Source organism: Haliotis rufescens, unplaced genomic scaffold (genome assembly GCF_023055435.1).
Source record: "Haliotis rufescens isolate VD_foot unplaced genomic scaffold, xgHalRufe1.0.p SCAF_14, whole genome shotgun sequence".
In the NCBI taxonomy this organism is placed as follows: Eukaryota; Metazoa; Mollusca; class Gastropoda; order Lepetellida; family Haliotidae; genus Haliotis; species Haliotis rufescens.
In genome coordinates this window covers 22,656,781-22,682,144 of record NW_025963824.1, presented here as the reverse complement: position 1 = coordinate 22,682,144, position 25,364 = coordinate 22,656,781, and the positions used below count along the sequence as shown (strand labels likewise).

At 40.6% G+C, this 25,364-nt stretch overlaps 2 protein-coding genes across 8 annotated transcripts in view; one reads left to right on the top strand and one right to left on the bottom strand.

The window, feature by feature from the left end:
• The window catches only part of LOC124115131, a 43,103-nt gene extending 33,552 nt beyond the window's left edge, over nucleotides 1-9,551 (top strand). For 4 of the 5 annotated variants that reach the window (XM_046475963.2, XM_046475965.2, XM_046475962.2 and 1 more), the window contains 4 exons: nucleotides 81-265; nucleotides 827-2,464; nucleotides 3,291-3,628; nucleotides 3,985-9,551. In XM_046475963.2, the coding sequence (XP_046331919.2) occupies nucleotides 81-265; nucleotides 827-2,464; nucleotides 3,291-3,628; nucleotides 3,985-4,177 (2,354 nt within the window). In that variant the 3' untranslated portion in view covers nucleotides 4,178-9,551. The remainder of the gene's footprint in view (nucleotides 1-80; nucleotides 266-826; nucleotides 2,465-3,290; nucleotides 3,629-3,984) is intronic. The other variant, XM_046475967.2, reaches the window with a different exon arrangement.
• A 1,637-nt stretch (nucleotides 9,552-11,188) lies between these two features.
• The window catches only part of LOC124115130 (glutamyl aminopeptidase-like), a 54,503-nt gene continuing 40,327 nt past the window's right edge, over nucleotides 11,189-25,364 (bottom strand). For all 3 annotated transcript variants that reach the window (XM_046475960.2, XM_046475959.2, XM_048395159.1), the window contains 3 exons: nucleotides 23,141-23,281; nucleotides 22,546-22,627; nucleotides 11,189-17,182 (listed from right to left, as the gene is read on the bottom strand). In XM_046475960.2, coding sequence (XP_046331916.2) covers nucleotides 17,039-17,182; nucleotides 22,546-22,627; nucleotides 23,141-23,281 — 367 coding nt within the window. In that variant the 3' untranslated portion in view covers nucleotides 11,189-17,038. The remainder of the gene's footprint in view (nucleotides 17,183-22,545; nucleotides 22,628-23,140; nucleotides 23,282-25,364) is intronic.

The following is a 25,364-nucleotide window of genomic DNA, read 5'->3' as shown; positions in this document are numbered from 1 at the left end:
TTGTGTGGTAGTAAGGGTGAAATACATCTCGATGTTTGAAACATTTTCACATGTTTGACTTTCCTATTTGCGGATTTCAGAAAAGCGTTTCACCTCGGCTGCAATCAGTGAGAAGATTCTCCCGCCAGACCCACCAGAGGAGACTCGGGACCCAAGCATCCCGCCCGAGCTGACCGGGGCTCGCAGATGGTTGACGGTCAAGCTGAAGGACGACAAGACACCTACCAAAGCCTCTGTGTTTGGAACTGACGACAGTGGTGACAGGGTAACACTGGAGTTTATTTACATATGTCCCCATGGGGAGTCTGTTAGAACATGTCCAGCAGCGTAGGCTTGTTGGAAGAGGCGATCAAATGGATCAAGTGTATCATCATTCCCGACACCGTGGGGCAGTGCACATATTATCAGTCATCTAATATTTACCAGTAGCCATGATATCACTGGACTGAAGTGTTAAACAAGCAACAGTCAGGAGTGTATAACACTAGGAGGAGGCGTATGACAGTATTCCAGAACCATTTCAGTACGTTGCACCACAGAACAAATGTCAATCCACAAGGCAGAAATCCTGGTCCACTAGACAGATGTATCGCTGTGTCAGTTTAATTTTAGATAATTTACCTAATTATGAAGCTATCAAGCGTAGTACATTAATATCACAGGAGTTAAAACAATTGTGATTGAGACAATGTGACATATTGTTGTGATTGAGATGCTGTGACACATTGTTGTGATGAGATGCTGTGACACATTGTTGCGAGACACTTTGACACTTGTGATTGAGATGCTGTGATACATTGTTGAGCTTGTGCTATCTCTTCGGCAGCCTTTCACCCCGGAACCGGAGGAGACCTCAAACGATGCCAGTAACATCGACTCCTTGGTGCAGAGTGCTCTTGCTGACAGTGAGGAAGATGAGGAAGTGGCCGCTGTAGCAGCTGATAAAGATAAGGGTGATGGAATGACTGACTCGGAAGCGGACAAAGTCCAGGCTGAAGATGAAGGAGAGAAGGATGGAGATGACGAGAAAGCACCTGATAAAGATGAGGATAAAGAAAGTGGTGACGCGAGTGTTGATAAAGATCAGACACAGGGTGGCGATGAAGAGGCTGTTGAAAAGGGCGAGGAGAGTGAACAAGAACCTGAAGATAAAGAAGAGTATTGTGATAAGGACACAAAGGAAGCTGTTGAGGGCAGTGATAAGGAGAAGGCCGAGGAGAGTATGGACACATCAGTGGTTGAGGATAAGGACACAAAGAAAGCTGTTGAGGGCAGTGATAAGGAGAAGGCCGAGGAGGGTATGGACACGTCAGTAGTAGAGGAGAAGGGTGAGACGGTGCTGGGAGATGATGAAAAGTCGCCTCAGCCAGATAATAGCAAGCCGATAATGTCAGAGGCCAGTGAGGCATTTCAGCAAATGGATGTAGACGAGGCAAATGTTCAACCAGATGTCAGTGAGATGCAACCAGATTCAGAGGTTGACAAGACACATTCAGAATCAGAGGTTGACAAGACGCTCCCAGAATCAGAGGCTAGTGAGACACAGCCAGAAGCAGAGGCTAATGAGACACAGCCAGAAGCAGATTCTAATGAGACACAGCCAGAATCAGAGGCTAGTGAGACACAGCCAGAAGCAGATTCTAATGAGACACAGCCAGAATCAGAGGCTAGTGAGACACACCCAGAAGCAGAGGCTAGTGAGACACACTCAGAACCAGAGGCTAGTGAGACACATCCAGAAGCAGAGGCTAGTGAGACACACTCAGAACCAGAGGCTAGTGAGACACAGCCAGAAGCAGAGGCTAGTGAGACACACTCAGAACCAGAGGCTAGTGAGACACATCCAGAAGCAGAGGCTAGTGAGACACACTCAGAACCAGAGGCTAGTGAGACACATCCAGAAGCAGAGGCTAGTGAGACACAGCCAGAAGCAGAGGCTAGTGAGACACACTCAGAACCAGAGGCTAATGAAACACAGCCAGAACCAGAGGCTAGTGAGACACAGCCAGAAGCAGAGGTGTCTGAGGTGAGTAAGACAGTGGATGAGAGCCCCGGTGACAGTTCAACTCAGCTCGATGCTGAGGAGAAGCAAGAACATGTGGCTGAAGGTGTTGCTGAGGGTGAAGAGCAAGAGGCATCTCAGCCTGAGACGTCAGTCACACCAGATGACACTGACAAGGGAGGTAAAGATGACGGTGAGACCATGCCAGAGGGTCAGGAGATAAGTGTCTCACACGGCGAAAAGCCGTCATCTCAAGAGTTTGAGAAGAACAGGGAGGGAGCAGCATCTCAAGGGACAGAGAAGGTGTCCTCTCCCGTCCCTGAAGAAGGGGAACAGTTGACCTCCACTGACAAGAACACCGAGGTTCCAGAGGAGGCTGAGAGTGTCGGGAAGACTGGTGACGAACAGCCTGCTCCTCTACCACCTAGTCAACCTCCCAGTGCCCCGGAGACTCTGGACTCTGTGAGTACATGGATGCTGTTTAAAAAATACAGTCGAATGATTCTCTAATTTTACGGTCTTGTGTACTCTGCTTCTGATAAATATGTAATAAGTTGACATTGTTAATGCAAGGAGTAATAGTAGATCTGAGCCTATGGTTTGTGGCCTGTGGGGCCCTACAAAGAAATGGATGCTGGTACCCATATCTCTCAACCCATTCTGGAATCAAGTCCACAATTTCAACAGTAAGATGCCACACAATCAATATTGTGTCTTTTTTACAAGCAATATTTAAGTGGAAATATTCCAGACACTGTACCGTTTCCCCTCCATGTCTGTGAAGATTCTGGGCTAGAATAGGTCTGCAGGAACCCATGTTTGCCGTAAAAGGCGACTATGCTTGTCGTACGAGGCGACTAACGGGATCGGGTGGTCAGGCTCGCTGACTTGGTTGATGCATGTCATCAATCCCAATTGTTTGGATCGATGCTCATGATATCAATCACTGGATTGTCTGGTCCAGACACGATTATTTACAGACCGCGGTCATATAGCTGGAATATTGCTGAGTGCGGTGTTAAACAACAAACAAACCAAACAAACAGACAATGCCCCCATGTCTGCAACACACGTTGTGGCTGAACATGTGAGTTATTCCGCTGTCAAGTACTGAGTGTTTGACTCAGCCCCAAGCTTGTTTCAGTCCTCATCAGAGCCCTGGTTTTCTTGTATTTGGAATGTACAGTCTTTTAGAAAACTGATATTGTAAGCATCATGAACGATGGCGAAAAGGTATCATTCATTTGAAGTTAAAGTTGCTGTAATGAAGCCTTTGTTTTTGTGCCAGACCAAAGATCCGAAGACTGATTCTGCCAAAACCCAGTTGCCAAGCGACTCTCAACGGTTGCCAAACAAACACTACAGCCATGAGAGGGCACGTGATAGTGAGCAAGGCCGATCTCACGACCACTACAGAGACCGATCTGATGATAGGGACAGACACAGGTCACATGACCGAGATAGAGACAGGTCACATGACTACGATCGGTCACGTGACCGGGGATATGATCGAGATCGTGATCGCCGTGAGCAGCATCGATCTGACCGAGATAGGTATGGTGGACACGGCGGAGGTTACGGTGGAGGTCACCGCTATGATGACCGGAGGTATCCGAATGACAACAGGTGAGCATTGTACATTTGTCTGTTTTGGGAATGAACAAGTGAGTATGATTTACGTCGATTGAGGTGAATGGAACCTGGGCTTTCATGGTGACAAATGAATGCTTATTCCACTCCGTCATTCCAGGGCCCCTCTTATTTTTTAATGTTGTGTAGGTATGTGGTAATTCAAACTTTATTGGTCAGTTTTTGTTGCTCAACCGGTATTGTACCTGTACAATGTAATACAAGGACGAGGTATGATAAGGACCATTGCTGGCCCATACAAACTATGCTGGTAGTGACTGAATGAAATGAGTTTAGAGTTCATTGTTTTGGTTTGATGTTCATGTCAGTTGTCAATTGTTCTCATATTTCAGGAATTACAACAGACATCAGGGTGGCCATGATAGAAATTATGGAGGTTACCATGGAAACCAACCTCAGCAAGGGGGTTACCGTGACAACTATGGCAACCAAAGAGACAGATATGGTCAGAGCCGAGGTCAAGGTCACCATGATAACCGTGACTACAGAGGCAGGGGAGGACATGGATACCGTGGCAACTACTAGGTTTCCCCTAGACCAGTGAACATGCTGAAGTTGAAGTCAGTTCAACTTGCTCCAAGAACTCAAGGCAGCAATCCAACTGATGGTGTCTGTCTCGCAGGGGTACCATTGAAATGTATGTACCGTGGGTACGTGCTGGTGCTGGTGCAGGTTGATGTACCCAGGGCAGTATGTTTACATTGTGTACCATGGTTCCATCAATTTGTACCCAGTGTTTCTCTAGCCACATCTCCACAGTTTTACCACATTAACCACTTTGTGTCAAGGGGTCACAAATACACTGCCATCAATAAATTGTGAGCTTCTCAGTTGACTGATGAACCTCCCACTTTTCCCAGGGCTTGTGAACACCCACAAAAGCCTGCATTCCCAAATACGTTTTTTATCAAAATCATATATATCAACCAGTGTTGGAAATAAAAAAAGTTGCGAGGCTGCCATCAGGACCCACAGACATTAGAAGCTGCAGACCCTTTAAAAAAATGCAGCTTATTGTGACAAAGAAATCTACACCTAAATTTACTGGAGGCCATAAATACAAATTTGAAACTACGTGCCTGACAAGATCTACGTTGACAGGGGCCTACAAGCAGGTACTTATTTTGAACACGGATTGGACTTGTTATTACATAGCAGGTGTGGCCATGTTAACACAAAGTGAAGAACATCGTAAAATTGCTGAACTGTTTGTGACTTTGCGAAAAAAAAGCGATGGAAGCGTGGCACATTACAATGTATACATGTGTCAGGTACCCAGGGTTCATTTTGATGGTTCCGCGACCGAGAGAGCCCCCACCAATCAACATCATCCTAATATATCCAACAACACCATGTGTTTGCTAATATGCAACATTGACTTCAACAATTGTACTTGTCCTTCAGGGAATGTCATCACTTGGTGTGGACGTAGCCCTCAACTGGAGAATGCTAGAGCTACATGAGTGCGTAGGGGAATGGCCTTGTGACAGAATAGTTGGGGCCAGTCACCATCAACTGTACCACACATGACAATTCATTCTTGTGTAAAGTTCTAGTTTTCTGCACAACTTGTCACATGTTGAGATTTTGTTTCATGACTTGGTTATCTGTCGACCCAAACTATCAACGATGTGGAGTCAGGTGCATACAATGTGTGAACTCCATCTCTGGTGCCCCACCTTGCTGGGATATTGGGCATTAGTGCTAAGAAAGCGTAAAACACTAAAACAAAAACTTCAACTTTCAGTATGATAGTCTTTACTTGTGAGTTTTAGATTTTCGGCTTAACATCACTGTCTTTTGGGCCATAGTGGTAGCCTACTGGTTAGTGCATCACTGTGTCACATTGAAGACCTGGGTTTGATTCCTAATACACATGAATATGAAGTGTGGAGCCAATGTTTGGTTTTCCTTGCCCTGATTTTGCCGGAGTATTGCTATATGAGGTGTAGGGGCGGTCGGGTAGCCTAGTGGTTACAGCGTTCCAAGCGCCGAAGACCCGGGTTCGATTCCCGACATGGGTACAATGTGTGAAGCCCATTTCTGGTGTCCCCCGCCGTGATATTGCTGGAATATTGCTCAAAGCGGCGTAAAACCATACTCACTCACTCACTATATGAGGTGTAAAACACTTCTCACACACTGTGATGGGCTTTCAGTGAACAGGTCCTCGTACTCTCCTGTTCCTCGTGGTTCCAGTGACTGTCATCATTATGGAGGTCTGAGTGGGATTCCCAACACAATACAACATGTGAAGCCTGTTGCTATGTCCCTCCTATTGCTGCAGTGTTGACGGGACTGTCAGGCCCTACGCACTCACTGCCTATGCTACATGAAGCTGTATATATACATACTTGCATTGCCTGCTGGTGTAACTGGTAGCAGGTGCTTGCCGGTGTTCCATGTTGTCAAGTCCTTGTAAATATTGTCATGGTTACAAACCATTTTTCTACATGTTACTGCAGACTCTTTGAAGCTTCTGATGTACAAGTATTTCAGATATAAAAACTCAACCAGAATTGAAAAAAATACAGATTATGTAAAAAGTTTCAAGCTAGATAAAGAGTATTTCATGTTTGTCCCTCCTTGGTGTAGGCATGTGGTAATAGCATGGCAGTTAGAACTTTGTCCATGCGTTCTAAGACTTAGTTTTAATTTGCTGATGGGTCTCAGTTGGAGCTTTCCTCCCACATGAAGCTGATATGACGGAAACACTGGTCAAGGCAGCAGTAGAACAAACTCACTCCAATGGTGTTGACTAACTTGTTTGGTACGTGCATGGACACCGTGAAATGACAATGTTCGACAGCCCTCACAACGGAGGCTTCATTCAGAGTGTAATTGTAGCTCTACATCTATCTAACTCCCATACCTGAACATACACTTACGACAGGTATAGCGCTAAAATTGCTTCATGGAATGTACCCAGATATAATTGATATCAGGAACCATTGAAACACTTGTTTTCGGTTGGCAATTCTCAAAGTGCTGTCAGTGCCATCTTTTGATATTACCTGTTTCAAGATTCACTAAATATTTACGTAAGGATAATTTCTTGTCAAAACCTACGAGGGTGAATGTATATTCTGAGAATGTTATGTGTTCATGTTTTCACGAAGAAGGTTTCGATGTGTTTTTAAGTCTTCATCTACTTTACATTAGGAAAGGAAAAGGGCATGGAGTAGATAGTTATTGAACAGACTAAATAGTCGTTAGTATTACTATTATTAAAAATAATAGTCTTGGTTCTCAGGCACCGCCTGCATCATCATAAAGTTCGTTCATCATAAATGTTTCATTTTTCTTTCCATTTTTAAAAACAAATTTTAAAAAATCCTTAACTATTCCAAGTCCAACAGTAGTCCAATACTGTATTCCAGTATTTTACTGATCGAGGAATACATTAATGTATGGAGGCCCTTTGATTGTACACAACTGCTTATTTGGTTACACACTAGTTTGAACAACCATAAAAAAAAAAAGACACCCACACTATATTTTCAAAAGCCATCGCCTGAGAACAAGTTCTTTTTATTTTTTTAAGCCTCAATGATGGATATTTCTATAATGCATTGTGTTCATGCCCCCAAGCATGCTTGAAGCTGTGATGCTGCCCAGTTATAATCATTGGTTCTCCGACATGAGTCAAGTCACCAAACATTACACAGGGATTTATCTCAACCTGCCCAGCAACCAATGTTCCGCCTCAAGTCTGAAGCAAATGGCATTATTAATTCCCCAATTTAAATTTCATACTTTACAATTCCTATTGTTGATATAGTTCATATAGGCTAGGCTTTGTGGAGGTAACTTATATAACAGGATAAATAGAGACTTACCCTATTGCACTGAATGGAAAGTTCAAATAGCTCTGAACTAGGCATAGCACACCAAAATAGTGAATCCGGACAGAACCCTTCTTCATGATAGCCTTTTTTGTCTGTCACAAGGTTCAGGCAGATATGAGACACTAAAATTTCAACTGTCATTTTCAAGGCTTTTTCATATGGGTTATTAGCCTTAAGTTTGTCAATTTTTTTTTAAATCCAACATACCATGTATTAGTCATAAGACCTGAGAAGCAATGTGAGCATCGTAGACTTTCCAAGATATATTTTCACAACAAACCAATAAAATAAATCAAGCCAAGAAAACAAGTACCCCGGTATATGTCATTTTGTAAAAACTATATTAAACATTTCAAAATAAAACTATGAACATCAGAAATGGATGCTATCATGTGCCCTTTCCATAGTTAGTCGTCTACCTGCGTGACTTACAAATGTCAGTCCCGGAGATTCATTTGAGTTCATTTCAATTTGATTGTCAAAGAATTGTACAAAGTGAGTGTTATCAAGGTTTGTTGTATTGATAATAATGATAATGATAATGATAATGACAATAAGTAGTAACATGGTCTGTAAGGAGAAGAAATGTTTGGAGATCTTCAGCCCTGTCGGCAGATTAGTCATGTCACCACAAGGAGGTGTGCTGTCCTGACTGCGGGTCAGAGGTCACTTTGGACAAACAATCTACTGATTATCATGATTATGGTAATGAGCTTACCGAACTCAAGTCGGCAAGTCTGTATAGTATTGTATAAATAACTGTATTGAATTAGGCAGCCCAGCCCAAGTGGTAAAGGTTGTGCCATCGTTCAGTGTTCACCCCCTACCTGATAAAACCTGAACTGAGTTTCTATGAATCAATGTTTCAAGTTTCTGTACTTCATTGTTAATGGACACGCAGAAAGCCAAATTTAGTTCTTAAAATTGTACATACGGAAGTCCAGATTTGCATTTATGTTTTATCTGCGCTGTTCTTTGTTGAACGCTGTATCCCCTGCTCTGCCTTTTATAGCTGGTTTTAGTGTAGACGTCAGTTTATCAAGATTTTAGGTTTCATATTTTGTTATGATCATTAAATTCTTTGTTTTGTCCATGTTTTTTAGAAACAAATTTTGCAATATTAGTCATTTAATACTTGCACGAAAGATAATCAATATGATTTTGTATTATACAATTAAATGGGATCTGATCACTTGTGTTCATCTCTGAGAATAGAATTCTGTCTAGACTAGAGAACCTTCTGACAGTGGAGATGAACAAACTTATTTTATCAAATTAAACCTACAGATTTTTTAGATCAAATAAAAACCAACTGATGTTATATGTAGAAGCATCACATCGGTGTCATGTCATCCACTAGACCAACATGGTCTTCAGTCACAGATCAGCTGTCAGTGTTAAAAACCTTCTCACCATCAGTGTTATGGGCTCTGTCAAGCTGGCCTCGCTGGTGTAGCTCATCTTTTCAAAGACCCAGGTAATAGGTGTGAAGCTGTTTCTGGTGCCTTCCACCAGGATGTCGCTGAAATATTACTAAAATCTGTGTAAAATGCTAACAGTATCATTTGGGTGGTACTGTTAGGAAGTGGGAATAGGTCCCCAGTATCCCATACTTATCATAAAGGCTGACTAAAGGATTGGGTTCTCCGGCCCCATACCTAGGCTGATTGTGTGTGATGTGGATCTTTCCCCGGGCTTTTCCGTCACTGGCTTCTCTGGTCCAGATGTTGATTTGTCACAGGCCACTGATACAGCCGGAATACAGCTGACTGCAGCGTAAAACAAACAAGAAATAGTTTTGTTTTCTGCTTGAAGAGTCACGAATTTTTCAAATTGATGCCATTGAGACCACAGGTCCTGTATTTGTATGTTCATCATGTCTTGTCATTAGTAAACTGTTATCATGTGATGAGCTATATCTGCTGGCTGTCTGTAGCAAGTGTTCAGCTATGAAAGTATGTATCGTCTGTTATCTTGTACAGGTAGGCATAACCCTGGCTATGTCAGGCACCAGGGACGAAGTACGTCTCAATAAACTTATTTTGCAGAAATTCTGCTTTTGTTTTTTGTGAAGCTTCTGATGTATCAACTTGATGAGGAAGGGAGATCAGGAGCGAGTCCAATAATTGTGATTTTCCACAAATCTGAATGCTGTCCTTGTCATCAGTTCTTTTTAAGGAAGTGTACCAACAGAACATTTGGACTGTTGACCTTGGACATTATGAACTTCCAAAAGATGACCCAGGTCCATGGTAGGATGTACAGTAAAATACCTATCCAAGAGATGATGAATACTGCAAGCACTTTTCACAATTACCTGACAAGTGGACATTATGCAACAAATGCAGTCCCACGACACTGGGTCTAGCTAAACCTATACAAGTTTGCAGGGATATAGAATAGTGAGTATTGTACTGCTTCGTGCAGGACTTTTATTCAGAAAACAAGTGGATAGTGTCTGCTCTAATGAAACTTGTGCAGAATCTAGATGAGATTCTTGGATTTGAAAGCTGGATGAAACACCTCAGCCCAGACTTCAAAGCCATCAGATATATATACAGGTGTGTATAGCAAATATACCTGGTGGTATTAGGGCCATCAGATATATATATACCGGTATATACAGGCGTGTATAACAAATGTACCTGGTTCTATTAGGGCCATCAGATATATATATACCGGTATATACGGGCGTGTACAACAAATGTACCTGGTGGTATTGGGGCCCCAGTCATATATAGATATAGATATATAAATATATATATATATATATATATAGAAAGATAGACCGGGGCCCCAATACCACCAGGTACATTTGTTATACACGGCTGTATATACCGGTGTGTGTATATATATATACACACAGGTGTGTAGGTTTTAGGTCAGTATTTATCCTGTAATATGTCGTAAGTTCTAGAATCAAGCTGATGCTGGATTTGCTGGATTTAAAAGTGAGTGAATAATGTCACCGTTTATGACAAGCAATGGGGCACTCTTAGGTCCAGGACGATTGTAAGCCTATGTTGCAGTATGGCAGTTATAAGCACCATAACGCTGCCATCGCTGGTGGAAGGGGTCCCTGTTCTCCCCCTGGATCCTGCTGGGTTTCACTCTCCTCCATCCAGGTGGTCAAGGTAGCATTCAGGCCAAGCACCGGAACAGCTCTTTCAACAAAACATGGGTACATCTTGTGATCACAGCCTAGCATGCAAGTGCTACTGCAAATATTCTGAGAAGCAGCTTGTCTTTCGCCAATTGTCTATGAAAAGTGTTAAAGTTTTGTATGATTCAAGATGCAGGGAGTAAGCACACTCCCCGCTCTGTATACTCAGATGCGAGCCAGTTACTGGGTAACACATACTCTGAATCCTCTATCAACAGGTAAGATTTGTTTGTTTTGTTAGTTTCATGTGTAAAGACACTCTCAGCAATATTCCTACTATATAACAGTGGCATGTAAATAATCAGATCTGGACTAGACAATCCAGTGATTGGTATAGTGAGCAACGATCAAAGTCGTTAGGTACAAAAACACACAATCAACCAAGTCACCATGCCTGACCACCTGATCCATTGCGAGCCTCTTATGACCAGCATGGGCCACTTCGGACCAAAATCAAACCAGAATCGCCACGGAGGCAACAGGTCAGAGACCGACACACCTGTTTTGTAAGGAAAACAACACAAATTAACATTAATCTCTTTATATGACAAGAAATGGCTGATAAGACAAGACTTTACACATACATTAATGGAATGTTATACATAACACTGACATACAATGTGACATGGCTACAGCAGCACTGAGATTCATGACTGAAAATAATTAGCACCAGTGCCGTGATATTGTGGCAGTTTTACTGCTAACCATAGCTTGTGTTTATCAGAGCATGTAAGTTCAGAAGAATTATTGGTCTGACATTGTCATCACAAGTATTTCTGACCAAATATACTCATGGAATAAAACAAAGCAACATGTAATTGGAAACATAGAGTTTTTCTTGGCACCAGAACTTCTTTGTCTTCATTTTTGATAGGAAAAATATACATTTTGGCAGTACTGTTATTCTGATACAGGCCTACATATTGCTGTGTGCACTTTTCCCATGTGCAGCAGGTAAACAAGAGCCTGGAAATGTGAGCTGGGTGACACAAGCATGCCCTACAGTGAGTCATCTGATCCAGCAGGTACTCATGTTACCCACCACCAGACAGACCAACCCACTCACATCCTGCAGCCAGGGCCACATGTAATACATGTACCCACATCTGACTGAAGTGGCACACAGACCAGACATACACATACATAAACAAATTACAAATGGACAAAAATACATTTTCACAACCAGTAACAAACACAAATTTGAGGATACTTCACAAAGCGACCGATAGTGTGATCATGTCCTGTAACAACAAATACAGTCACTCGATCCACCATTCTCCACCATTCTCCATAGATGTAAATATACAGTCCACATCTTTCGTTAAGATATTTAGTCAGTGACACAAAGTGGCCTCTAGGGCAAGTCAGTTTGTCTGATGATAAAAGTACCCCAAGGGCCCCAGGGGTATTTCAGGTTTATGGATGTATCCTGATATGGTATCACTGTACAGCCTAGAATATTTTTCAGGTTTAGTTGCATCCCTGTCAACATTTTACACAATATTCACTTTGTTTATGTCCCAGTTACCCGATCAACTTTTGTCCATCCCGCGAATATCCATCTTCCCAAGGCAAGGGAGTTGACTGATTTTAAAAGTCCAGTTTCCACCCTTGCTGAACTAGGCTGGAATTTCGGGGCTCAATTGTAGTATCTCCAGTGGCTGTTACGAGTTATGTCCCTTCTATGCAAATCCTGCAATCGAATGAATTCGGCACGGCAGTTGCCATGTTCATGAACCAGATGTCGATATCATTAGGGGATTTTGAATGTACAATGCATAGACTCATTAGTGCAGCCAAAATTTGACTCTATAATTCCACATTAGTTCGGCAAGGGTGGAAACTGGACTTTAATAGTCAGTTGACTCCCTGCCATCAGGAAATGGTGAATATCTTATTCATCCCATGTAAATATAATGTCTATATTTCATTTGATGCAATGGAAGGTGTGAAGAGAGTAGTGCTAATAAAACTAAATTAAATTAACATTCACAATATACATCTAACTTTCTTCTCATCATTGTGACCAACGGATTTCCACTTTAACAGTGAGTGAGTGAATATGGTTTTTACACCAATATTTCAATTATTCAAGTGATATCACGGAGAGGGATATGCATTGGCTTCACACATTGTACCCATGTGGGGTATTGAACCCAGGTCTTCGCGGTGGCAAGCGAGTGCTTTAACCACTAGGCTACCCCACCGCCCCTCCACCTTAACAACCAACCAATGATTATATATAATTATTATATAACAAATACTTCCCAGGATAGCCACAGGATCCAATTTAGTGATATGACCAAGTGACACTGACTGATAAACAAAGATACTGTTAACAAGTTTTAACATGTATCGGTTGTCACCGTAAGTGAGTGAGGGAACAGGGTTTGCACCTTAGTCAGCAATATCCGAGCTATACCACTTCCAAAGACTACACAAACCAGTGGCAGAGCATTGATCCAATCCCCAATATTGTTTGACACGATGAAATAATCAACCTGGGCATCCATGTCCTTCAGTTAGGATACGGTGACACAACCACTTGGGTCATCTAGTCTCCAATTACTGCTAATAATCGTGTACTATTCTGGCCTGGGATGACACAGGGCAAGGTAATGGCATGTTGCAGACACTTACTTCATAGGAAGACCAACCAACCAACCAATCTTGCAGAACAATATTTCTGGTCTTTGGATATCTCATGCTGTTGGTATTACTATCTTAAAGCTCTAATCATACCAGCTCTCTGAACCCTGACAAGGGAGGAATCATTATCACTGACACTAGTGATATGAAGTGAATAGGTGAGTGGTATAACAGAACTAACTGCTGATCTCACAAACTGGGTAGATATCTCTGTCTATCATCTTGTGTGTATGCTACAAAACACCTGTCTCACTGGAGCGGATACATCTATCCATCAAGATCTGACAAACCCTCCCTTGGAGGTCACATAGGTGAACCCTGAGCAAACTTTGACCGTCCAATCAGTTAGCAGCTTTCAAAAACAATTCAGATGCATTTCTTCACAACCTTGTTTCAGATACACAGAACACAAATGTTTCCTTGAAAGCAAGTTTTTAACATATTTATTTACAACACAAATAGTGAGGACTTTATTAATCTCCATTTGCAACTGCCTGTTTACATTCATTTTGAGATACAAAAGTCAGTTATGCTGCTCTGAATGCTTCGCTTGCTTGTACAAAGAATTTAGAAGCCTCAACACTAAGTGGTCGACTGAATGTTCATCTGACGTAAGGAGATGGAGAGTTGGTCAGATTCTAATGGCAAGTGTGTGAATATATTTTCCTTCAGTCATCAAGGTAGCAGTCATTCTACAACAAGACCCATCAGCAAGCCAGTCCAGATGTGACTCATCACAGTGTACGGACTTGTACATCACAAAATATAACACACATCTCAATATATGTCATAAGATGTAAAATAAATATAAAATATCTTTTCCCCTTCACATTATTTACATTCATAAGCATGGTAAAGGAGCAGGAGGAGGAGAGAGGGAGGCGGTCCAAGAGAATCAGGGGAAGACAGATAACATAAAAACATCAATGGTGAAAACACTAAAGACCCTTACTTGTAAATACTATTTTTCTCACTTTGTAAAACCTCTTTCAGAGGAACATAAAATACTAACCCATCTCATACTCAACATTTACTTTTAAAAATATGTCCTGATTTCTTCTGTACATGCTTTGGCTTGCAATTATAATCACATGTCATAGGCTATTGAAAATCATAGACAGTATTGTCCCTGTTAAGTCACTGATGATGACAACCAAACAGGCAGGTCAGGAAGGAGGGCAACATTTTGGAAAGTGACAAAAAGAGAGATATCATTCATTGAGAAAGGATCAAGTAGTTCATTGTACCTTATGTTAACTCAGACAACAATGACTCAGTCGACATCCTGCATGTACAGTAAGACGTGTCCCCCATGTGCAGGAGCAATACCTTCACCATGTTGCCGTCCAACCACTGAAACGAATCACACGGGGGACGTCATGGTTATCAATGTAGGTCAAGATCAAGGTCAGTGTACTGTGTTCATCCACACTCAGTAACTCTACAACAGACATTGAGCCGAATTCCAAAATATATATTGAAATTAACCTGTCAGATGGAACTATGTGTTACAGAACAACAGACAAGCTACAAGGCTGATATACATGTATACTGATGGAAATAAGTAAGGGAACAACCACCAAATGTGTGTATTGTTTAGAGCTGCACTTAGCAATATTCCAGCTACATAGCGTCAGTCTGTAAATAATTTGGTCTGGACCAGAGAAGCCAGTGACTGACAACACAAGCATCGATCCACACAACAGGGATACGATGACAAGCAATCAACGAAGTCACCAAGCCTGACCAGCTCATCCATTAACTATGTGATATTCAGAGGAGTGTGTAGGTGTAGGGGTATGGGTGTGGTGTGTGTGGTAGTGTGGAGGAATCTGATATTCTTATTTGTTCTCAATTTTACAGAAAAGATCTACTGGATCTTCTGAACAATAATTTGGTGTGGGTCCAAGAAACAGACTCGGCTCCTTCTCTGAGGGAAACAATTCACGATTAAACAGTGGGTCCCTACATGCTCTACTGTTGTCTGTGATGTGTCCCCTAATTGTTTTCATCACCATACACTTGGTTGACCCTGTAACAACACTGACCTACAGAATATTCTGGAAGGTAAGCTTAAAATGTATTTTGATTCAGTATTTCATGTACAAGCACCGTAAGAAAAATGGAATTTTTAAAAACAAGATATAAAAGTACACACAGCCAATTTATAGGTTAAAAGTCAAAATACATAAATAGCATGATCAACTTCAGATATAACAAAGTCAGAAGTTCTAAAACATGGCTGCAATAACATCCATTCAAGTCCCCATTTAGTGAATGAGTGAGTGAGTAGGGTATAACGCCGATTTGAACAGTATTCGAGTCAAATCACGGAATGTCAGCTCAATGTTGAAGGAAAGCCTGAAGTGATGCACGACTTAGACGATTACCACTTTGGTAAAATGGGTGTGGTGCTGACAAACCTAGAAACTTAATCAGGGTGAATTTCGGATGACAAATCATGCAGCCACAAAATTTAGTAATGTGAAGTTTGTTTCATCTGAAGCTGACTTCAAATATGATATAACTTAACCGCAAGATTAAAATGTCAGTGCACAATAAGTACACTGATAATATGCAAACAAGGTTTTCCGTATAGGAATATCACAATGCCAATACTATGTATGAAAACACAGTCAATAAGGTTCCTTCCCCAAACTCTGAATCTGTTGACTTTCATATTCAAAGAAGTTAATCCTTCTTTCAATTTCAGATGTACTCATGTCGGGAATCGAACCCGGGTCTTCAGCGTGACGAGCTAATGCTCTAACCACTAGACTATCCGACAGAGTTTACAAACAAACCGATTAGTAGTGAAGGAGATCCACCCATCCAGGAAAGCCTTGGTTTGGCTTAGCCACAAACACTGATCAAACCCATCCAGGAAAGCCTTGGTTTGGCTTAGCCACAAACACGGATCAAACCCATCCTGGAATGCCTTGGTTTTGCTGAGCTACAAACACAGGTCCATCCGTCCAGGATAGCCTTAATTTGGCTCAACTGCAAACAGGTCAACCAATCCAGGAAAGTCTTGGACTGGCTCACCTACAAACAAAGGTCCACCCATCCAGGAAAGCCTTGGTTTGGGGGATTCTCAGCTTTAGATTCTATGGGCTGTATTACAGCTGTGTTCAATAACATTCAGTGCTGATGTCCAAGTTCAGGGTGAGGACAGAATGAAAACCTACAAATGAGTTTTACAGCACAAACCAAATCAGTCTTGCAGAGGACTGTCAAACCTGGAGAAAACACCACGACTCTCTATAAATGAGGTCCCAAACGTATTTCATTGTATGACCTTGAGAACACACTCAAAGTGATCCTAGTCAACACTGCTTTGGAATATGGTTATTTGTACCATTATAAAAAGAATAGTGATTTCTACCTTTCAATTAAGTCAGAAAAATACCCAGAGAAGCTAATCAGATCCCATCCTTCTCTGTATAAGAACAGTATGGTTTTACACTTTCTGCAATATTCTAGCATCATCACAGCAAGGAAAACAAGAAATGGGCTTCACACATTGTACCCATGTGTGGAACTGAAGCAAGGCCTTTGGCGTGATGCTTGATTGCATTATCCACAAGGCTTCCCCACCACCCCTGTATACCTGTAGAGAAATAAAACCTCCCTTGAATAACATATTTCAAAGACTGATATTCATAACATCATTAAAACATATCATTAAGATTTTCAACTTTTGACACACAACCCTTCCTAAATAATTCAGCTTGAATGCTGATTCAGCCAATCAGTGACCTCTGCTTCATTTCTCTCCAGCCAATCAATGTTCATCTGTATTTTCTCCAGGGACTGTTTCACAGCTCTGGTTCCTGACCCGGCATCTCTCTTGGCAAAGAAAGCCTGAACCTGGGAATAACAATCATAAAGAACATTGTACCTAGAACTAACAGAGAACATTGTACCTAAGACTAACAGAGAACATTGTACCTAGGACTAACAGAGAACATTGTACCTAGGACTAACAGAGAACATTGTACCTAGGACTAACAGAGAACATTGTACCTAGGACTAACAGAGAACATTGTACCTAGTACTAACAGAGAGCATTGTACCTAGGACTAACAGAGAACATTGTACCTAGGACTAACAGAGAACATTGTACCTAGGACTAACAGAGAACATTGTACCTAGTACTAACAGAGAACATTGTACCTAGGACTAACAGAGAACATTGTACCTAGGACTAACAGAGAGCATTGTACCTAAGACTAACAGAGAACATTGTACCTAGTACTAACAGAGAGCATTGTACCTAGGACTAACAGAGAACATTGTACCTAAGACTAACAGAGAACATTGTACCTAGTACTAACAGAGAGCATTGTACCTAGGACTAACAGAGAGCATTGTACCTAAGACTAACAGAGAACATTGTACCTAGTACTAACAGAGAGCATTGTACCTAGGACTAACAGAGAACATTGTACCTAGTACTAACAGAGAGCATTGTACCTAAGACTAACAGAGAACATTGTACCTAGTACTAACAGAGAACATTGTACCTAGGACTAACAGAGAACACTGTACCTAGGACTAACAGAGAACACTGTACCTAGGACTAACAGAGAACATTGTACCTAGGACTAACAGAGAACATTGTACCTAGGACTAATAGAGAACATTGTACCTAGGACTAACAGAGAACATTGTACCTAGGACTAATAGAGAACATTGTACCTAGGACTAATAGAGAACATTGTACCTAGGACTAATAGAGAACATTGTACCTAGGCCAATAGAGAACATTGTACCTAGGACTAATAGAGAACATTGTACCTAGGACTAATAGAGAACATTGTACCTAGGACTAACAGAGAACATTGTACCTAGGACTAACAGAGAACATTGTACCTGGGACTAATAGAGAACATGGTACTGGGAGAGAACATTGTGACTGGGATTAACAGATAAAGAACATTGTTCCTGGGAATAACACAGAGAGAACATTGTTCCTGGGAATAACAGAGAGAGAACATTGTGACTTGGTTTAACTGATAGAGAACATTGTTCCTGGGATTGAGAGAGAACATTGAACCTTGGATTAACAGATAGAGAACATTGTTCCCAGGAATAACAGATAGAGAACGTTGCCCCTGGGAATAGCAGATACAGAACATTGTTCCTGGGATTGAGATTGGTTGGGTGGTTTGTTGTTTAACGCCGCACTCAGCAATATTCCAGCTATATGACGGCGGTCTGAAAATAATCAAATCTGGACCAGACAATTCAGTGATTGACAACATGTGCATTGATCAACGCAACTGGGATTGATGACATGTATCAACCAAGTCAACGAGCCTGACCACCCTCCTGTTAGTCGCCTTTTACAACAAGTATAGTCGCCTTTTATGGCAAGCATGGGTAGCTGAAGACCTATTCTACTCCGGATCTTCACAGGTAGAGAGAACATTGTTCCTGGGAATAACAGATAGAGAACATTGGACTTGGATTAACAGATTGAGAACATTCTTCCTGGGATTGAGAGAGAACATTGTTCCTGGGAATAACAGAGAGAGAGAGAAAGCATTGTTCCTGGGAATAACAGAGAGAGAACATTGTGACTTTGATTAACAGATAGAGAACATTGTTCCTGGGAATAACAGAGAGAGAACATTGTGACTTGCATTAACAGATAGAGAACATTGTTCCTGGGAATAACAGAGAGAGAACTTTGTGACTTGGATTAAGAGATAGAGAACATTCTTCCTGGGATTGCGGGATAACATTGTTCCTGGGAATAACAGATAGAGAACATTCTTCCTGGGATTTAGAGAGAACATTCTTCCTGGGAGTAACAGATAAAGAACACTGTTCCTGGGAATAACAGATAGAGAACATTGTTCCTGGGAGTAACAGATAAAGAACACTGTTCCTGGGAATAACAGATAGAGAACATTGTTCCTGGGAATAACACAGAGAGAACATTGTTCCTGTGAATAAGAGAGGGAGAACACTGTGACTTGGATTAACAGATAGAGAACATTGTTCCTGGGATTAATAGATAACATGTTTCCAGGGTATAACATGAACATTGTTCCTGTGAATAACAGAGAGAAAATATTGTTCCTGTGAATAACAGATAGAGAACATTGTTCCTGTGAATAACAGATAGAGAACATTGTTCCTGGGAATAACAGATGGAGAACATTGTTCCTGAGAATAACAAATGGAGAACATTGTTCCTAAGATTGGTAGATAGAAAACATTGTTCCTGGGAATAACAGATAGAGAACATTTTTCCTGGGAATAACAGATAGAGAACATTGTTACTGTGAATAACAGATGGAGAACATTGTTCCTGAGATTGGTAGACAGAGAACATTGTTCCTGGGAATAACACATGGAGAACATTGTTCCTTAGAATAACACATGGAGAACATTGTTCCTAAGATTGGTAGATAGAGAACATTGTTCCTGGGAATAACAGATAGAGAACATTGTTCCTGAGAATAACAGACAGAGAACATTGTTCCTGGGAACAACCATACATTTGATAAATTGTCAGAGGGTGTCAGGGACATTAATCCTTTTGTATCAGGTAGATATTTGTATCTATTAGGGAGAATTTTAAAATAACAATCATTAAATTTAAATGTTAAACAGTCATCACAATCTGTCAATTTACAATGGCTCAGTACCCCAAAGGTCAGTTCTATCCATACTTATTTAACATGTTTTCTGGTCCTTTGTTTATGGAACAAACAAACAATTTGAGAGAAAAATAATTTGTCTAATTAAAAATTGTTTCAAATTAAGTTTTTTTTCTTCTTAAAAGCACAAAATCATTACTGGGCATAGATGTAGCATGATTTTAGATTTAAAATCAATATCGATCAACCATATTGTTTATTAATAATGTCAGTTAATTTAAGGAATATGTAGCTGTACACACACAAAGTAGTTTTAATTGACCGATGTATCCTTCGGCCTTGTAGTGAGTGAGTGAGTATGGTTTTACGCCGCTTTTAGCAATATTCCAGCAATATCACGGCGGGGGACACCAGAAATGGGCTTCACACATTGTACCCATGTCGGGAATCGAACCCGGGTCTTCGGCGTGACGAGCGAACGCTTTAACCACTAGGCTACCCGACCGCCCCCTTCGGCCTTGTAGCTTACATGGATGCAATAATAATGAAAAGATTCACAATCTACTCATATCACTTTCGGTCAAAGATCATCTCAGATAGACGCAAACAGAAATTGAAAACAAATGATAGGTAGTTTGGCCATTTGGCAACATGTTCAATCTGACCAATCTTCCAAGTCGACGTAGTCTTGGTGCGCTTTTGGTTAAAATATGCCAAAGAAATATAAAGTGTGTTTATCCTGACGCAACATCATTGCCACCAATTTCATTATTGTATAGTGTTGTTTTTTCTGTTAATAGTCTGACTTCTTTGCTTTACAAATTTCCTAGAAATGTTCATGTCATTCAAATTCCAAGAAATGTATGCCATATTTGGAAGTGCTATTACGTTTTTACTACTATTTATAAATGAAATTGGCTCGTTGTCAATCTTTCTGACCTAGACATGTATTAATCTCATTGGTTGACTAATATCGTTGTATGCGAATTAGATTGCTGATCTGGGACGCCAGCTAACTATTAGCCAGTGATACATTCTCGCGAAATTTGACAAAGTTCAATGTGTTGATATTTCTGTGCTAACAAGTCATGATGTCAGTTTATAGGCAAATTAACATGAGGCTTACTTTGACTTAGAAACCCTGTTAGGAACCCTGATTGTGTAACTCGTTCCTATTTTTGACTACCGAATCAACCAATCACGCATCTTGTTGTTCCTGGAGACAGTGCTTGGTGGTCATATTTTTTTTTCATTTCTGAGAGTCAAATAGTGTAACTTTGAGGTATATTGACATCTTAGCTTAGTTTCTGAAAAATCTGATAACTAATAAAGTCATGTATGTTGTTCATCCGACATACTCGTTAATCCGTCATAATCATATGCAACCAACAATGTCATATTAACGGGACTTGACTGTATAACTGGGCCGGTCATATATATCTAAGTTTTATCAAATTATGCAGCGATAAACACGCTGAGAACAGGAAGTGATAAGTACTTGGCTGATTATTCATTTCAAGTGCCCTCAGGCGCCTAGCTGTTATGTCTATCCAAGTTTTCTTTCCAGTCTACATTGTTAAATCGTTCTTCATATGGATTTAAATACCAGTTGATAACTAGACAAAGGGTCATCCAGGTCAAACAGGCCCCCCCCAGTGGAGGACTATGATATGGGTCGTTTATCCAGGACCCTCCCGGACAAATTGGGAGGTACGCATGTATGGAACAACAGATAGAACATTGTGGAGTAAATATAGAATGTAGAGAAACAAATAAAGAAGCCTATACCTGGGAATAACAGATATAGAAGATTAAACCTGACAGTGAGTGATGATTAACTCGTATCACCCCTATGAATGATGACTATATATGACCATCTACCCGGAAAAAAACAGTTATAGAATTGTATATGTGTTAATGGCAGATATAGAAACAGCTTAAAGGGCAAGTTCACATGAAAATGAACCTATTTTTCTTGTGCTTTTTCCACATTAAAAGTGTTAACCTAGTAGTGTCATACACCCCCCAAAAAATAAAAATATCACAATTAATTAACATATTTTTTGCATTAAAACGATTTATATTTCACATTTACCAAGTGTTCTATTTCCATAACAAAAACACCATGGCTTATGCCCCCTGCAATATGACGTCATTGGTGCCAATTGATAAACATTATGACGTCATCATGCTTTGTTAGAGCCGCTTCACGTGGTGTAGGTACAGGTGTGTGATTCTAGCGTCTCAGATGCCAGCCAGCAAAGTGTTATGCTGAGTCACCACTGCGCCGGAGTGTGTCGTAGGCCATGTTGTTTTACCGCAAACTGGTTCTTGATATCTTTTGCGTTGAGAATAGACAGGGACCAAGTTGAATTGGCTCCAATTACGTCATAATCTAAGGGGGATAACTCAGGCCTGTTTAGCTCGAAAAACGAAGGCCTCATAACAGCATATCATTTTCACAATATTGTGAGCTTCCTACTTTCACTGTGGAAAAAGTGAGTGTATATTTTCAAACACAGATACTAACTAATTCTAAAATTGCGTTTTGTTTAGAGAAAGAAAGAAAGTGATTTAACAGGGATATCATATGAGGCAGGACTGGCCGCAAGTACTCACCTCGTCATAGTCAAACTGTGTGCTGAAGTGAGATGCAACACCCTTGATGAGTCGAGACATCCCGAATGAACCACCCTTGTACCTGAAACATTACAGGCTGGTTAGCAGATTTACCAATGAGTGGATCACGTGAACTGGTTCATGCAGCATATTCAATATTACTGTTTGGGTACATAAAGCAAGGATTAAACCCCCTCTTCACTGATCTCTGAATTCGCCCTCTAAACCTTCTGAAAATATTAGCTCAACCAACACCACTTCACTAATCATTTCCACTGTAACTAAAGACCTTGTGTATGTTCTGTTTTTGTCACAGTAGAATGGAGATAAACGAACTGGCATGTTTTCAATTTAGAGGTTTCAACTTCAATTTAAAACCTGTAAAATTGTAAAATTTGAAACCTCACACTTTTGCATTCGGTTCTGAATGAAATTTAAAGGTATCGAATTGAAGTTTGAAACTGTACAATGAAAAAAAAAAAAAATGGAAACAGATTTTAGACTACATACAGTAAATATTCCTATAATATATCCAGCCAAAATTCTTCTGAAATGCTAGAGAAAGAGGCAGTGTTGGCCTGTCAGTCAGTCTCACCTTTCACTGAAGGTATCCCAGTTCTGCTGGACGAACCTCCAGGCCAGCAGCTGACCGCTGGGGTTGGCTGCAATAGTGTTGATCACCGTCTCTGTGTCCTGGGACCGGACCTTGGAGGTGTTGAGACTGAAGCCAAGGTACCTGGACAAACATGGGTGCTGATTAGCATTCAAACTTTCAGCTTTCTCTGGCTTGTGATTTCTGTGATTTAAAAACTACTTCTAAAAGTTGGATATCTGAAATATTTCTGACACAGAAAATGAAAGAATATAATCAGTATGATTTGAAGAAGATAAAATGTGGCTATCAGCAGGAACCAGTCAAGCACCATTAGGGGAGAACATACCGGAGATCTGATATATTTAAGACAAAAGTGCAAAGATGTTTCCACTGCAAAGGTCAGGGTCTTATACCTGATAGGTAGTCTGTCACTTATGTGGCCAAGTCAAGTTTTGAGTATTTGTACATATTAGGTAGATATTTTAGATGATTTGCGTGCAAGTTTATACGAAAAGGTGAGTTTTAGCTATCCCAACTTTCTAGAGTTATGCAATACGGATAAACTTATTGTACTTTTTAAATATTATGTATATTTTACAGCCAAAACCTGCTTTTTAATTCTCCAACGAAGAAAAAATATTTTATACGGCTAGTTACGGGTAGTATATTTTCATACCCCTTTTACACCAATATATTTATGCTGTACATACTGTGATACATTTTAAGTCTCTCGTAACCCTTAACGGGTGGCTCACTTTTATGTCCTTTTATATTTATTTATGTAATTATTTCTGTGAGATGAGACTCAAATAAACAATCTGTCTGTCTGTCTGTTAGGTAGATATTTTAGATGTTTCATTTCAGCTTTTATCTTTACATACAGTACACTACAAACTCTTAGAGTTATACAAGCCCTCAATACAATAGGCCTAGCCCTGCACCCTGCATGTACCGGTAATAGCCATCTCACTGGGTCAGGCCACATTCTGACCAATGCACTTGCACACAGCACAAGTTTCGTTTGTCTTTCATTTTTAGTTTCTCTGGTCTGCTTATTTAGTTTTGTGTATTTAGTTTTAAAGGTTTCTGTCAGCCATATCTAGTGGGCAGTCTTACACATATGTTTGAGGAGGTCAGGAAGAATGATTGTTTTCCTTAATATCAGCCCATTGCTGATTGCGGATGTTAAACAGTGTGTACATTCATGGAACTTGATGTTTGTGTATTGAGGATTTCATTATCCAGGTTAGTTTATTTGATTTGTGTATTTCATATACTGTACAGTCGTGCCTCGTTATACGGACACTTGCGTCATTTCACAATTCGTCCATATAAACAAATTTCCGTATAACTGAAACCAGCTTCTTACTGGAAGAGTTACTTCCCTTCAATTATGCAACTCATGACAGATGACAGAGCAAACAGATACATCCACTCAATCTTTATTCAAGACATACACGTCTCAAAAAATCTGTCATGGAAGTTTGAACTTTACCACATTTTGAGGTTTGAATTTTAAACAATAGTTCTAAATTGTCCAGATCGCCTGTGTTCTCGTAATATGTAATCAAGGTCTCTACACAAGCACAAGCTTCCTTGTGAGTGACTGTAGTGGGTTGGAGGGGCCCGTCTGAATGGTCCCAACTTAAAAAACAACCCAGTTTCATCAATGTTAAAAATGTCTTGCTCCTCGTAATTTTGCAGTACTTTTCCCTTCCTCTCACAACAGCGTCCTTGTCCGCACTAGCAGCCTCCCCTTGAAATTTCCTACATGATACACTATGTCTGGATTTGAATCGAGTGAGCCACCCACGAGAATATGAAAAGTCACGTCGCTTACGTTTCGCTGGTTGACAGGCCATACTCACAGTTTGAAGTCACAACTTTGACCTCTGACCTGCACAGACGCCTTATTTATCGAATGGGATTACATGTACAATAAATAAGCTCGTCTCAAACGTAACTCAGTGTGACTTGGTTAATTGACTTCTCACGAATCAAAGGATTACCACCAGCGGAAGTGTATTGTCCGGGTAAGTGAGACAATTTTGTGTGCATTTCAGTGTTTTGTGTATGAAAATGACCATCCGGTTCCGGAAACTGAATTTCTGTATATACGGGTAAATTTATATAGTAATTATTTCATTTTGAATGAAAATCGTCCGGGAACCGAGGTTTCCGGATATCTGAAGTCCATATAAGCGGGGCATGACTGTATATGGTT